General features: G+C 36.9%; 1 protein-coding gene across 1 annotated transcript in view; it reads left to right on the forward strand.

Annotated features, from left to right (window-relative positions):
- The window catches only part of ARHGAP15 (Rho GTPase activating protein 15), a 616,251-nt gene that overhangs the window by 548,922 nt on the left and 51,988 nt on the right, over positions 1 to 15,341 (forward strand). The window contains exon 13 of the mRNA XM_081262361.1: positions 3,657 to 3,762. Within this exon, the coding sequence (XP_081118487.1) occupies positions 3,657 to 3,762 (106 nt within the window). The remainder of the gene's footprint in view (positions 1 to 3,656; positions 3,763 to 15,341) is intronic.

Below are 15,341 nucleotides of genomic sequence, written 5' to 3' on the forward strand. Positions count from 1 at the left end.
GACTCTCCAGTTGTCTGATTGCTCAAGTATGTGTGCAAATAGAAAAAGGAAAATATGCCTATAAAATATTTTTTTAAAGAGAGAGTGAGAGAGGAGAGAGAGAGAGAGAGAATTTTTAATATTTATTTTTTAGTTCTCGGTGGACACAACACCCCTTGTTGGTATGTGGTGCTGAGGATCGAACCCAGGCCGCACACATGCCAGGCGAGCGCGCCACCACTTGGGCCACATCCCCAGCCCTATAAAATATTTTTATGTAGAATGTTTCTTATAGGCAGACTGAGAAGCCACCATATATTTTATAAAGGTTCTGATGCATAACATCTCACCAATCAGATCATCAATTTCTCAGTCCATCACCAAGTATTTAGGGACTTGTGTAATGGCAAGCTACCTTAGCAATTGTATTTTCATGAACTGATACCAACTCAGTTCAAGAATTAGCAACTGCATTTTGAATGCTCGCTACAACCAAGTAGTATACTAAGTGCTAAAAACAAAAGTAGAATTGAACTCAGCATGAACTTCAAAAAAAGGTATGGAGGGGGTGAACACTTTCAGAGAATTTAGTTTTACCAGTCATTGTGCTATGTACATTACGTACTATCTTGTGAATTCCATAAAACTTACCTTTTAGATGTTATTCAAGGAGAATAAGAAAGATGTCCAAGACCACATAGCTAATAAAAAGCTGTTACAGAATTTAAACTGAGGTCAATCTATTCCAATCATTGCTCATGTCTTTCATTCATTTACTAATTCTTGTTTTGTTCTTTCAATCTACTGTCTACCAGAATAAAAGCAACTCACCTTTATAGGAAGATTCCCTCTTTGATGGGGGAAATGGATAGGAATACAAGTAATGGAAATACCATGTGAAGTATTGCATAAGAAAAAATGTTCTAAAAGCAAAGGAACACAGCAAAGGGAGAGCTAACTTTGTTCAGGAAAGCTCACAATTCTTTTACCTGGTGGCTTAACAGACTTGATGATGTTTTAATTCCTGCTTGAGCACCATGGTTGTGACCTTGAAATTCAATTATTCCAATTAAGCAATTCTCAACCTTTTTTTAAACTCACTCTGACTGGATCATATGTTCCCCAAAACTAAGGTTTGTTGAATGTAGCCATTTAGATCACTCCCCACTTACTGTCTGTCAAGTTTAATTTAAGGCTGCTACTTCTGCAGCCCTGAATGTCAACCTGTCCCTTTTCTGGAGATTCTGAAATTGACCTGATTATAGACAGAAATTTCAGTGAAACTAAAAAGGTCTCCTCTTCTCCCCTCCTTTCTTCTTTCTACTGTTCCTAATAACATCTTCATTGCTTTAACCAAATGTTTCACCAGATCCTCAAGTAAAATGCATTTCTAGAATCATGCCAAACTTCAAAAAGTATCTACCTCTTGAAAAAAATACACCTATACACACACATCAGAGGGTTAAATGCAAGGTATCTAACACTACTAATAGCTCTGTTCTGAGTCACTATATCAGCTTCACTCTCATCTTTTAAAAAATATCTATATTGACTTTTTAAATAGCTTTTTCTCAGTTTAAGGTATCCCACAGGCCCCAAGTAGTCCTGCAAAGCATCACATTTTCTTACCATCATTAAATAACCAGGGGGCTCACTACTTTTTGGCAGAAAAGATTACATCTGGTGTGGGCTATGATGTTGCAGCATCTTTTTTTTCTTTTTCTTCCCCTTTGTTTCTTTCATTTGCAGTTGTCCAAGCCATATTATGTTGGAACTCTTCTAAGAATAACTGCAATTTTGAAAGCTTTGACTGTGGGAGGCATTATTTATAGACCCTTGTGGTTTTAGGAGGAAAAAGAAAAATCTTCCAGGCAGAGTTCTACTAGGAAGACTGCCCTCACCCCACTTTAGCCAAATACCATCTTCAGCAGGACATTTTCCTACAATTCCTTATAAAAAGTTTCTTTTGAAACATCTTGCTAAGAAAACTGGCAGTTTCTAAACTAATTCTTTCTTACCCTAGTAAATAAAATTTATATACCAACTAACAGAAGATTAGAAATTGGGCTATTGAAGTACATCTTATTAGGAACCATGTTTACTCTTAGTAAACCATCTGCAAAGGTTTTTGTACACAAAATCACAGAATCCCAGGTCTCACTGCCCCACAGTGAGGAATGCTCCTTCTAGCAGTGTGCATTCTTCATAGTCTCCATTCTCAAGGTCATTTCCTGGTATACCAATTCCATATACATTCTCAGAAGCATAAAGAAGAAAAGTTTAAAAGTTTAAATAAATCAGCTCTGGACACTCCTCCTCAGGAGTCCCACATAATGCTTTAACTCAACTTCCATTGGTCAGACTTGGTCACATGGCCACACCAGTTGCCAAAAAGTCTGGGAAATTAGCCCTTTTGCTGATATGTTGCCATCCTCTCCACAATGGGATTGTCATGCAAAGGGAGATAAGAGTGGATATTGGGTGGGGGATTAACTTACATATATTTCCATATATATCTCTTCCAGCAGTGACCTCTTTAGAATTATAAGGAGCTCTGTGTTAGAAGTTAAAGATAAAATATACATCAGAAAGATAACAAATCAATGTTCTAAAGTGTTTAAGTGCAATTAATAATTACACCTCAAAATGGTAAGGTCCTGACTAAGACCATGGCAAGACAAAGTTCTTAGGGTGCTAAGTAAATAACTTCTTAATTTTTCTTCCATGCAAAAGGAACAAAATGAGGAAAAACAATACATGTGGTATGCAGTTTTGAACAACTTCCTATTTTTAAAAATGCATAAGGCCAATTATTATGCTTTTTGGAGTTTTGTATTTTGCAACCTCCTTATTTTGTAGCAAACCCAAAATGCATCAGGAGAAAAGATAGCATAGAAGTAATTTTTTAAAAAATTCTTTGTTTTATATGTCCTTATGTATTAGCTTCCCACTGCTGGTATGCCAATAGCATAAACTCTGTGGCTTAAAAGAGTACAAACTTATTATTTTACATTCCTGGAGACTAGACATCTGAAATCAGTTTCACAGGGAAAAACTCAAGATGGTGGCAGGGCTGCATTCTTCTGGAGGCTCTGTTTCCTTGCCTTTTCCAGCATTTAGAGGCTGTTGTCCCTCATTAGCCCAGGCTCCCATCACATAGCCCTTCTCCTGTGATTCCACTGTCATATCACCTTCTCTCTCTGAGTCCCATCCTCTTTCTTCCCTTTGATAAGAACCTTTTAGATTACACTGGACCCACTATAATAACCCAGAAAAGTCTTCCCACCTCAATCCCTAGCTTGATCACATCTGCAAAGTCTTTTTTTTTTTTTTTTCTGGGTGAAGTAACATAGTCACAGGTTCCAGGGATTAAAATGTGGATGCCACAATTTGTCCTTTTACACCTTATAAAATAGGAAATTGAAGAAAACAATTCAATACTTGAGTTAAGGAAGGTTGTGTCAAAGTCACAGTGTCACTGCTTTCTTACCACCATGGTCTGATTCATATAGTCAAAGTAAACTCCATAACAACTTGGTGAAGAACACACTTTCCCTTTGGTTACTGATAGTACTTTAAGTTGTTAAGTCTTAGTTAAAATTTTCCTCAGTAAATTATCTCATGTACCTATGAAATCATTTCTAACCTTTTTATTTATTTGTTTATTTGTTTTTTAGAAAAGCCAGACAATAACACAAGAATTGAAACTATAAAGTCTCTTGTACAAAAACTCCCTCCACCAAATCGTGACACCATGAAAGCCCTCTTTGGACATCTAACTAAGTAAGTTGTAAGGGTTTCTGGGTATGTTGAATTATAATAATTATGAAATAAGCAACACTTAACTTTAAATTTCTAAGACTAGATTTTTCGATACTTCCTTCTCATATTTTCCCCTCTAGCTGACCTAAGACTTCCTGTAAAAACTGAAAAATGTACTAGAGATAGGAAGGAGAACTTAAAAAAGGAGCTTCTGAAAAAATTTATTTTTCCTTTGGACTTTTCAACAAGTAGGTAGATGTTTTCTGACTGTCAGAACCATTGCCAGGTCCCTGAGATAAGCCATCTTTAACTTTGTTATCTAATGTCACGGGAAGAGCATGAAATGATTCAGACATGCATTCAAAACCCATCATACACCAAGGGCTATGACCACAAATAAGTTAAACTTTCTAAAATCCAGTGTCCTCATCTGCAAAATGTAGGTTCCAATGAATAAGGTATTATTCATGTAAACAGTAAGGAGGAGAGCATTCCAGGTGGAGAAAAGCAAATAATAAGACCCATAGGTCCCAAAGAGCTGGATGCATTTGAAAAGCAGAAAGTAGGCCTAGATGGCCAGCACCTGGTAAGCAACATGGGTGGAGGACAGGAGCTGAAGTTCTAAATATTATACAGCATCAGGTCACAGGTCTCATTGGTCACATGTGGACAAATGAAAGATCTGGCTTCTGTTCTAAAAACAAGGAAGAATGACTGGAGAGTGCTAAATTCAAGGAGTATAAAAGATCCCTCAAACAGCTGAATGGAAAATGGATTGCAAATGTGAAAGCAGGGAGATCTAATAACAGGCAGCCATCATAGGCCAAGTAGGAGACAGGGATGCCTTGAATAAAGCCCTCAGAAAGATATGAGTAAAGAGATTTTGGAGGTGGGTCAAGATGGGTTTGCTGTTGTTTGGGGGTAAGGAAAAGAGAAATCAGGTGGGTTTCTGCTTTGGCAAGTGAAGAAATGATAACGATACATACAGAGATGGGTAAACTGGGGGAGGAACAGGAAGAGTAGGTTTGAGAGGTCCATTTTGTACAAGTTAAGTCTGGAAATGACTGTTACTCATTTGCCTTCTGTTAACACCTTCTTCAGATAAGGCACAGTGCAATACAAGTTATGAGATTTTAGCTTTCACAGTATATACATAGTAATTGTGAAGCATTTTTCACAGAATAGTGATCCAAAATAGCAGTTTTGCTTTTGTAAGATTAAATCTCCTGAATCACCTCAATTATCCATTCCTTAGGATGAGTCATTCCTACACATTGTTCAACTAATGCATTACATGATTTTTAATTGTGAATGTAATACATGCAACTGCACACAAAAAAATTAAGCAACAGCAATGCATACACATTAAAAAGTGAAATTTGCCTACCAGTCATTCTAAGCCTGCTGAGCAGAAGTAACTAACACTTTTTTTATGCATCCTTCCAGACCTGTTTCAAAGCACATGCAACCATATGTGTGTGTGGTTGCTTCTGGTGTTAAAGTACATATACTGCACATACGGTTCTGCAATTATTTTGCAAATCATGGACAACCTTCCATTTCATTAAATAGACTCTTCTTATTCATTTTAATGATGGCATAATATTCCAACGTATGGGTAGTCCATAACTTGCCAAACCAATTCTTGCATTAGGGAACAGGTTTTAAACACATGCATCATATTATTCTCTTATTTTACTCTCAGAGGGGAACATTATCTCAAAGTTTAAAACCTCATTATTATTATCCTTGTTATCCCTTCTTACGCCTCCACATGCTGGCTACAGTGGGAAACTCAGTGAGTTTCAGTGAAAGGATCTTGGGTTTCAAAGAAATAGAAAGAGAATGAGAGACCTAGACTCAAAGCCTTGTTCTGTACTTTACTCCTGTTATGATCTCAGGCAAGTAAAATCAGATTAAATAATATCAACCATATCTTGTGGTTCTGAGAATTAAATGAGATAATGCATATAAAATGCCTGGCACAAGGTAAGCATTCTTCAGATGTTAATTCTTTTTCCCTCAGGATTTTTACACATCATGGAAAGGGTTTCAAGTTACAAGTAAATACTGGAGTGCTTATCTCAGTAACTCTAACTGGACCAAGTCATAAAACAAATGGAAAAGTATACTCTTTAATGCTATGCAATACCTAGTCTTAGAGTTCTTGAGAAATATCCATTACTCAGTCTCAATCACTCCTTTTTGTTTTTCAACTCAAAGAACAGCTATAAAATGAAGAAACTAAGAGTCAGCTAAATGTTCCTTTAGGGGAGAAAAAAAACAACCTCACAGAGATGAGGATCTATTTAGTAAAAAACCTTGAAAAGATGAGACTCCTCCACGTCATGCCACACAGTCCCAGTAATAACAGTTAAAGCTTGTTTGTTATATCTAAATGAATTTCCTAACTTTTGTAGAAATTTCATCTATTTCAATAGAGATGAAAATAGATATTTTAAACTAAGATTTAATATCAGATTATTATATCATTTCAAAGCATTCTAATTTTAATATTTTTTTTATTTTACACGGGGGAAAAATGTGTTATTTTCTAGCCACCAACCTTTCTTGGGTGGTGTGACCATATTCCACCCTGCACTGATTTATATAAACTGGGTTTAATTATGCACAAGTATGTGCACACGATTCTATCTTGTTAAGCATTTTTTTGCTAAGTTTTTGATGAACAGCCAATCGTGGCATGTCATCAAAGCTTGAGAAGACTAAATAAGAAGATTGTTTAACTAGAATTTAAATATATTCATGTTTGAAAGAATCATTAGAATGTTTTCCTTAGTCTTGATGCATTTGGTAGTTCTTCAGAAAATCTCCCATCAACACTTGTATGTAGTGTTTATTCCAAATTGTTGCAAACATATATATTTTGAAGTTTGTTTAGTGAGGGTCAGGGAATGTAATGAAGTGCCAAAAATTCCACTTGACCTACGTACTCTACAGTCAACAGAACAGAGTTCCATTTTTGCGGAGCTCTCAGTTAAATGTTCTCCCCAAAGCAGAGCAGCTACTGCCTGGGAAAGATTAATATGGCTCAGTTAGACTGGGAGACAGATGTAAATCTTATCCACCAAAGCCAGAATATTTAAAGAGCCGTGATTATATTAAGTGTAGAATTGTAAAATGGCTGCTCAGACCCAATAGTGGCAAGTCCAGAGTTCCCATTTTTAATGGCACTCAAGTCAAGACTTCTACTGTTGTACCTTGACACTAGGAATTCAGAATAAGCTCTCATCTCCAAATGTCACCAGTTTGAAATCTTTATTAATGGTGACTTTCACAAATTGACATTACAGTTCTAGGCCCTGGAAATGTCTGTGGTGACTTCTGAATCATCGTATATATGGCAATTTTGATCTTTATAAAATACATCACATGTATTTTCCTACTTCATTGGGAAGGTTGTAGAGAGAAGATAAACTAATGAAAGGAGAGCGTAGAACAATGGTTGACTTGCTAATGGGTTGGAGGTTGTGAGCCAGTTAAAGGAATCAAGTGAGAAACAGGGAATCACTTAGTAAAACTTGGTGCACTAGACAATTGCATGCTGTACTTACTGTTTATGAAAAAGTTATCTAATAATATTTTAGACTGAAAGAAATAGGAGGAAATAAACTCAAAGAAGTCCCATAGAAGTTTTAGTTAAATCAAGTCATAGAAATCAAATGGAAAGAAATGGTCCCAATCTTGAGATTTTTCCAAAGTAAAGAACACATCATTTTTCTTTCTCTCACTTCTGTATCCCCAATATCCTGTTAGTTATGGAGATAAGCCTAAAGTTTCAATGCTGGATAATTGTTAAAATAGTCCCCAGATGGTAATTAAAAAAATAAAGAGATATTGTTTAGGAAGTGCTCCTATTCTTAGTTTGCAAGTGTAAACAAGGGAAAAAAGATTATCAGATTATAGAAAATTAATAAGATAGGTGAATCTATTTTGACAAGTGTGTATTGGATCAAATCTTCTATGTACTGGTGGAATCTATCAGCAAGCATACTAGGAAAGTAATCTAGGTAATGTATCTTAAAGATGAAGACCTTCACATCTTTATGTGATTTGAACCAGTGATCTTCATCTCTCTATTTTATACTAAGTAACAGAGGAGGAAAGTGTTTGCAGAGAAATTATTATGACAACTTTGTTGACTGGTAGAAACTTGGGAATAATGTAAGTGTTCAGTGACAGGGGAAGGGTTATATAGAACATGATACACCATATTGGCTTAGTGACATGTAATTCATGGCTTTTTAATTGAATGTGGAAAAATGCATATATTAAGATGAATAAAATCATGAATACAATATTTTATCTACTCAGTAAAAATATAAATATGTAGAAAAAACTGTACATATGGAAAAGGCTGTGAAAATATTTGCTGAAATGTTAACATTTCTTTCTTTGAGTCTTTGAATTATGCTATTTTTTTTCATGTGTTTCATTTTTTTTCCTCTATCAACAGTATAAAAGGAGACATTGAGGTTAAGGAAGCAAGGAAAACAGGCTTTGGAGTGAGGCAGGCCTGAATGTGAGCCTTGGCTCTGCCATTTACTAGAAGTATAAGCTTGGCCAGGTCATGCAAAGCTAAGCTTCCATATTCTCGCTTGTGAAATGGAGATCATAAAAGAACCCATTTCCATGGTGAGGAGTAGGTAAATAATGCTTTTAAAGGTCTTGCACGGTACCTACCACATGTCAGTACTAAATAAGCACAATACATCCACATCTCTTATTCTTATCATAAGAGAAGTATAAAATAATTTTTAATGAAACAAATATAAGAAGAATTGCTGAGGAAGTAAAATAACTTATCAAATTTACTATCTTCCAAAAAGTCTTTCCCCTACCTCCAAAGCTTTTTCCAGAATCTGAGTTTCCTCACTAGCCTGACTCAGTCATTTTCCAGAGACCCATCCAGGCTGTTTTCATATGTCCAACAAGCCACAAGACACCCTGGTCATCATGTCCAACCCCAACCCTGCTCTGTCATTGAGTCCCTATCAATTGGGCTAGCATCTTATCCCCTGTCTTCAGTTGCAATTCTGTTCACCTTCCAGGTGATGTCTTGCTGCCATGGTTGCCTTATCTGCCTTCCTTTGGTACAGATGTGAGGAGGCTAAATTAAGGCTCTGGTCTTCCTGTGTTTTTTTCAAGAGCCTCCTCCATTACAGCAGCTTCCTAGGGAAATTGCTTCTGCTTTGTTGTCTCACTTATCAGAATAATCCTCACAAAGAGAATTTTATGCCACCCAAAACAAAATGTTAACTTTGTGAAAGGCTTATAAGCAAGAAATTTTGAAGGTGAGGTCCTTACCTTCTGCCTCAGTCACTAGTGTTCTAGAATCCTGTCAATTACATATCTGCCTAGCCTGCTCTACTCTTTTGAAGTACAGTACTGAAATTCCTGTTGCCACTATTACTGGTAAGATATTCTAGCTATTGCTGAAATCTTTTGCCACATTTTTATTTCCCAGATTATAAAAATAATACATGATAATTGCAGAAAATAAATATCAAACTCTTTCCTTAGAGCAAAGTTGAACTAGTTAGCCAGATTTACTTTGTGGCATGCATTGGTGGTGGCCAAGACAATCTCAGATTTTTAAGAGAGGGAAACACCAAAGAACATTCAATTCCCATGCAATTACACATTAGTGAAGGAAAGTAAAAATGTCTTAGGAATGGGTGACTTTTTAAGATCACTTAGGGGGCTGGTGTTTAATTCAGTGGTAGAGTGGAGACTTACCATGTGTGAGGGCTCTTGGGTTCCATCCCCAGCACCAAAAAATAAAAAAAATAAAAAAATAAAAAAGTAAATAAAGATGACTGATGAAACAATGCCATTCATGGATTTTTTTGAAAATAGTCTTGGAAGAATATATTTGCTGCCAATTTTAGATTTAGATAAACATTCTTGTAGGAGACTTGCACAATGTGAAATAGGTTAAAAGGAAAGCTAAAAAATCTTTGCTTTTTCATTGACTCTAAGAAAATTGCCCAGCTGTTCACAGAATTCCAAGGTGAAAAAAATGATATGGCTGAATAGACAAATCTCATGGAAGCATGCCAGTTGAATGCCTCGTTGAAAGGAGAAACTGTTGAGCTGTGGCTATTTTGTGAGAGTAAACCGATATTTAAAGCTTCTCTGTGGTCTTCATGGATGTTAAACAAAATATCCTACAAAACCATGTCAGAGGCAACTTAAATGATGACGACCTAGAATTAGATTGTACAAGGAAACAATGGGGAGGAAATAATTCATCCACCCTCTCTTTAAAATGGAACTCTGGGCATTTCTGATATTTGGAGGGGAAAGTTAGATACGTCTGGAAAAATGGACTTCAAAGCCCTTGAGACCTCACCCTCCTCTCTGGTCATCAAGTGCAATGGCTGGTGATGCTCTCCATCACCCATCCAGACCTCTGAATGCTCAGGTCTGGTGTGCTTTGGAGCAGGGTGTGTTTTACTGTGCTGTCTTCTGGCACAGCACTCTTTTTCTGTACACTTTGGTCTTCCACCCAACCACAATACCTGATATCCAAAGACTTGCAGGCTATGAGTATTTTTACTGGAAAATGAAAGATGTGTGCAAATTGTTATTTTCTCTCTCTCTCTCTCCCTCTCTCTTTTTCCTGAGGGACAAGGGTTGCAAGTTGTTTGAAATAAGCCAGAAGCTTAATAGCTCCTTTGCTTGTGTGTTTGAAATGGCACCCCCATCACTTTGAAGAGCTAATGTACTTCCTATGGGTCTGAAATTCCTCAACTGGACTCCTGTGGCAGAATTTGGCCTGGTAGTTAAGAAAATTAATTACTCTGATCGTGAGGGTGAAGCAATAGTTCCCAACTCCCCATAGTAATCATTAAAATGTCATCTACTGAGGAGACATCTTGGCACAGGATTTATAAGGTCTGTGAGCTAGGGACTAAGGTTCAATGATGCTTCCCATGGTGTATCCTTGTTCCAGGGGAAGGCTTTGGGAGATAAGCTTTTAAGACGGGAGTGAAACTATTACTTTAGATCATTAGATTTCACATTTGAATGGTAACATTTACCACTGAATCATAGAAAACAAAACAAGATTTTAAAATGGCTACTGTCCCATCTATCATTGTCTTCTCTATGCTAGTGAAGGTCTACTTCATAGGTATATTTCCCTCAAAAGAGGTAAGTTTTTTAAGTTGTCCCACTCTTCTGTACTATGAATCTTGGCCTTTCACCTAATAGAAAAAAAAATGGGGATTTGGAATTGGAAAACGTAGGCTCAAGTCCCAACCTCAGCCCTTAGAAACTGCACAACACTGATAAAAATCTTTTCATGTCTCCAAACTTCCTTTCTTCATGTATGAAATATGCCAATTAAGTTCACATTTATAAAAAATGTTGTTAACTGCAAAATCCTACCCACTGAATTCTTCAGGAAGTTTTAAATGAGTGCCTGCTATATTCCAGGGCTGGACAAGATAAGGGGCCAGCAAGCTACAGGACTCAGACCACATCTCTCCTACCTCCTCAAGTTTTTGTCAGTAGAGTATTATTGGAACACACACACACACACACACACACACACACACACACACCTGTTTATATATTGCCCATGAATGTTCACATGCTATGATGAGAAGAATTGGATAGTCATAACCAATTGCACAAGAACAAAAATACTAACTACATGGTTCTTTACAGAAAAAGATAATTGCTAACCTCTCAACTTAAAACAAAAGGTGTGAATCACCAAAAAGAAGCTAAAATTTAGCTCAAGAAACTAAAGAAAACCTTGTAGGGGACTTCACACAGGTTATCTCTAAGAATGTCAGTTGAACAGACAACATGCCTGCAGCAAGCCAAGAGAATAAAATTGCTGCTTGGTATTTAAAAGGAATTGGTTCCAGGACAACCCCTCACACCCCACACACACTCCCATGGATAGCAAAATCCTCAGATGCATACTCTTCGTGTATAACCTCTGACATTCTTCTGCCTATTTGGTCACTTGTAGATTAATTAGAATACTTAAATGCAATATAAATGATATGTAAATATTTGTTGTACTGTATCATTTAGGAAATAATGACAAGAAAATGTCTGTATGTTCAGTATAGAAAAACTTTTTAATACATTTGATCAGCAGCTTGTTTCCCCCCATGCAGAGAACTCAGATATAGAGAGTCAAATGTGCTGTGTATATGAAGGCATGAAGGAGAACTATGGCCTGGTAAAGAAGTGGAGAGTCATCTGAATGATTTGAGAATTAGGAATCATAAAGTGAAGGGGTGGAATAGGAGCCTGAAATATTTTAGATAAGTTAAATTGTCAAGAACATCCTGTGCTTTGCTAAGGAGATTGAAATTCTTTCTGTAGACATTAGGAAAATCTCTGTGGGGTCTGAAACAGGGATTAAGTGATAAAGTCTGTATTTATGAAGACCACAGTTTTTATAAGCTTATATGAAGGGTAGCTTGTAGGAGGGGTGGAAACAGTGAAGAGGCTGTTGGAGGTGTCCAAGCTAGCGACACCAAACCAAGGAGTGGTGAGGAAAATAGGGAAATGAATGGATATGAGAGTCACTGATAAGGTAGATTCAAGAGAGCATGTCACTCAGTGTGTACAGAGGTCAGGAGGATGGGCTTCAGGACAGCACCTGAGTTTTCAGCTAGCTTAGTGGTATTATCCACAAACCACATACAGGAAAGGACCCAATTGGAGGCATGAAAGATGCTGAAATTTTTAAGACATGGTATGATTTAGTCATTGTTTATATTCTATTAATAAGGTCCAGTGAGAAATAAGAAATACATGTTGGAATTGCAAGAAAGTTGATTGAGATCTAGTTATAAATTTTAGAACTGTCATTTTAAAGATGGCAGCAGGTTAAGGTCATAAATACCTCAAGGATAATGTAAAGAGAGTTGAGAACAGATTCCTAGGGACTTCTAATGTTGGTCAGAAGAAGATGTCCAGAAAAGTAGCCTGCAAATGGCATACATATGGTTAGAAAGAAAATGTGGCAAGAACAGAAGAATTTTACTTTGTGATTAAGACTACCAATTCTATAAACACAGCCTAGAACATTCTCCTAATATTAGGACATTGGCAGATTTGTAACTATAATCAACTACTGTTCTTGTCTTCATCCTTGTGCTTTTAAAAAAATTGAAAAATAAATATAATATTCAGGCAGAAAAAAAATGATTTACTATATTTACCTTAAATATTATTGGGAATAGAGATTGAAAATAATTAACTTGGCCCTTTCTTCCATTAAAGTATTGATTCTTACTAGTACCAGTCCTAAGAGACTACCGCAGCCTCACAAACATTGTAGATATTTAATAATTGTTTTGCAGAATAAATGGAATCCCATGACTTTATTAAGTAAGATGGCAACAGTTTAATAGCCAGTAAGTAGTTCCACATATGACCAACTTCTTATGTCTGGAATATTAGAAAACTGATATATTTCAGACCAGGACTAGGGAACATTCCATTTTGAGGTTGTTGGTAATGAGTTGTTCTCCAGAATGTCTGTCCTTGCCAGATCTTCATCTTCTCATCATGATGAAGAGAAAAGTATCACTCTTTGGATTGTAAAGGAGTCAATACTGATACTGAGAATGAGTACTAAGATTTCACAAGCACAAAATGAATAAGTGCCAAGAGAGGCCCAGGAAATACTGAGCAGGGAACTTGGAACCACTCATTAATGACATGGAACCTGTTAGAACTATTATAAGACTACAGTGAGATTTCCAGTAGTTATGACTTCTTGATTGTCTAGAATTAGACTTCTTGATTATCTGGAATTAGTAAAGAATCTTGGAATATAATATATTATTTTTTATTTTTTGTCATAAATTTTCTACTAAATAGAATAAACCTCTAACCTATCTCATCAGATCAACCCAAACTCCTATTCATCATTTGTTTCAGATACAATAATATTTTATACTATCTTGAATTATTTAGCACAGAGAGGTAAAAGAAGAAGGATAGGAAGGAAGAGAAGGGAATAGAAATCACCTTTATTACAAAAGCTTGCTCTCTTCTTTTAAGGGCATAACGACATGTTGTTCCTCTGCTTTAAGAGAGCAGACACACAGCAAACTCCAAAGTGGAAGGGGGAAAAACTAACCAGACCTCAAGTCACCTGATTTCCAGTCCACTCAACCACATTCTGCTCTCATGCCAACACCAATACTCGATTGTGTATCCAGGGAAGGAGGAATGGTAACACAAAGAGAGCAGAAGACCAGCCAACTGTGATAGAGGCACAGGCCATCGTTCAAATTCCTATTTCTAGTTGAACATCAGTGATCAACCCAGCCCATTAAATAAAATCACCTAATTAATTAGTAATCCCTCATATTTATTTAGAGATTTTATCTAAGGGTGTCTGACTCCCCCCCACCACACACACACACATACACACATATCCTTTAATACAATATTTTCCATCTAAAAAAGCACTGGGGAAAGTTGCATCTTTGTAGATTTTTTTAAAAAACAAGTTCTGTGTCAACAATTATCAATGCTTCGTTGTGTGTGCACATGCATATTTGCACTCTTAGAATGTTTTTTAAAAGGCAGTGATGGAGCTGCCTTTTGCCACCTTCTTTCTCCTCTTTAAATGGAAAGCAGTGAACCCAGATGCCCAACCACAGAAGATATTTTTCCAGAAGCAGCATCTGGCTTCCTGGCAAGCCTTTCCTGCAAGTTGTTTGGGGAGCTTTGCCGTTGTCTCTGGATCTGTCACGTGTATCAGATACCATGGCCTTTGGCTGGCATGTCCAGGCAGCTGCCAATTCCTTTCGGTTCACCTTTAATTCTGAGAAACTAGTTCCCTCATTTTCATTTCTTACTGGATTTATTCCGCACCCCCCCACACACACACACATACCCTACCCCCTGACATACAAATTCCAGAACAAGCCTAATTCCTCATTGCATTCTGCCTATCAACATCCTCTCCAGGCCTCTGTCTTTTGAACCCGAGTGAAATTCTTAGCAATTTCCTACTACATTAAAATAGGTTACTTTTAATAATATTTCTTAGTCACTTCTTGTCAGAGAAGCTCCTTGTAAACTGTGAGGTTGTTCCCTGAAAAGAAAAACAAAACATTCCATCCGAGTAATTTATTCTGGTCTGTACACAAGACATGAAAGTCTTCTTGACATTTGTGTATTATTTAGCTAAATCATATTGGCTCCCCACATCCTTGTCACACCATGAACAAAAGAACATCCCAGAACAGGAAAAGACAAGACAACACTGCAGTTCGTCCAGGCTGTGAGGCATTTACAAATAGCACCCGCTTCAGGAAACTAAATTTTCAGAAGTAGCTTCCTTTTTTTTTACCTGTTAATATATTTTTTTTAATTATGAAGGATTTTGTGGGGGTTTTATGGATAATTGTTAAGAACACAGAGTCCAATGGTAGCCCACGCAACAGGGAACAGTGACAAGGTGCTGACAAGTCCGGCAGCAGTACCCAGAATACAGAGGAGAAAGCAGAAATTAGAGCTGCAGGGTGACATCCAGGAATAGCTAACACGGGGTAGCTGCAGATTTCCATGTTGTAAGGTTTTTT

This window comes from Spermophilus citellus (genome assembly GCF_964194105.1).
Source record: "Spermophilus citellus genome assembly, chromosome: 11".
NCBI classification, from domain to species: domain Eukaryota; kingdom Metazoa; phylum Chordata; class Mammalia; order Rodentia; family Sciuridae; genus Spermophilus; species Spermophilus citellus.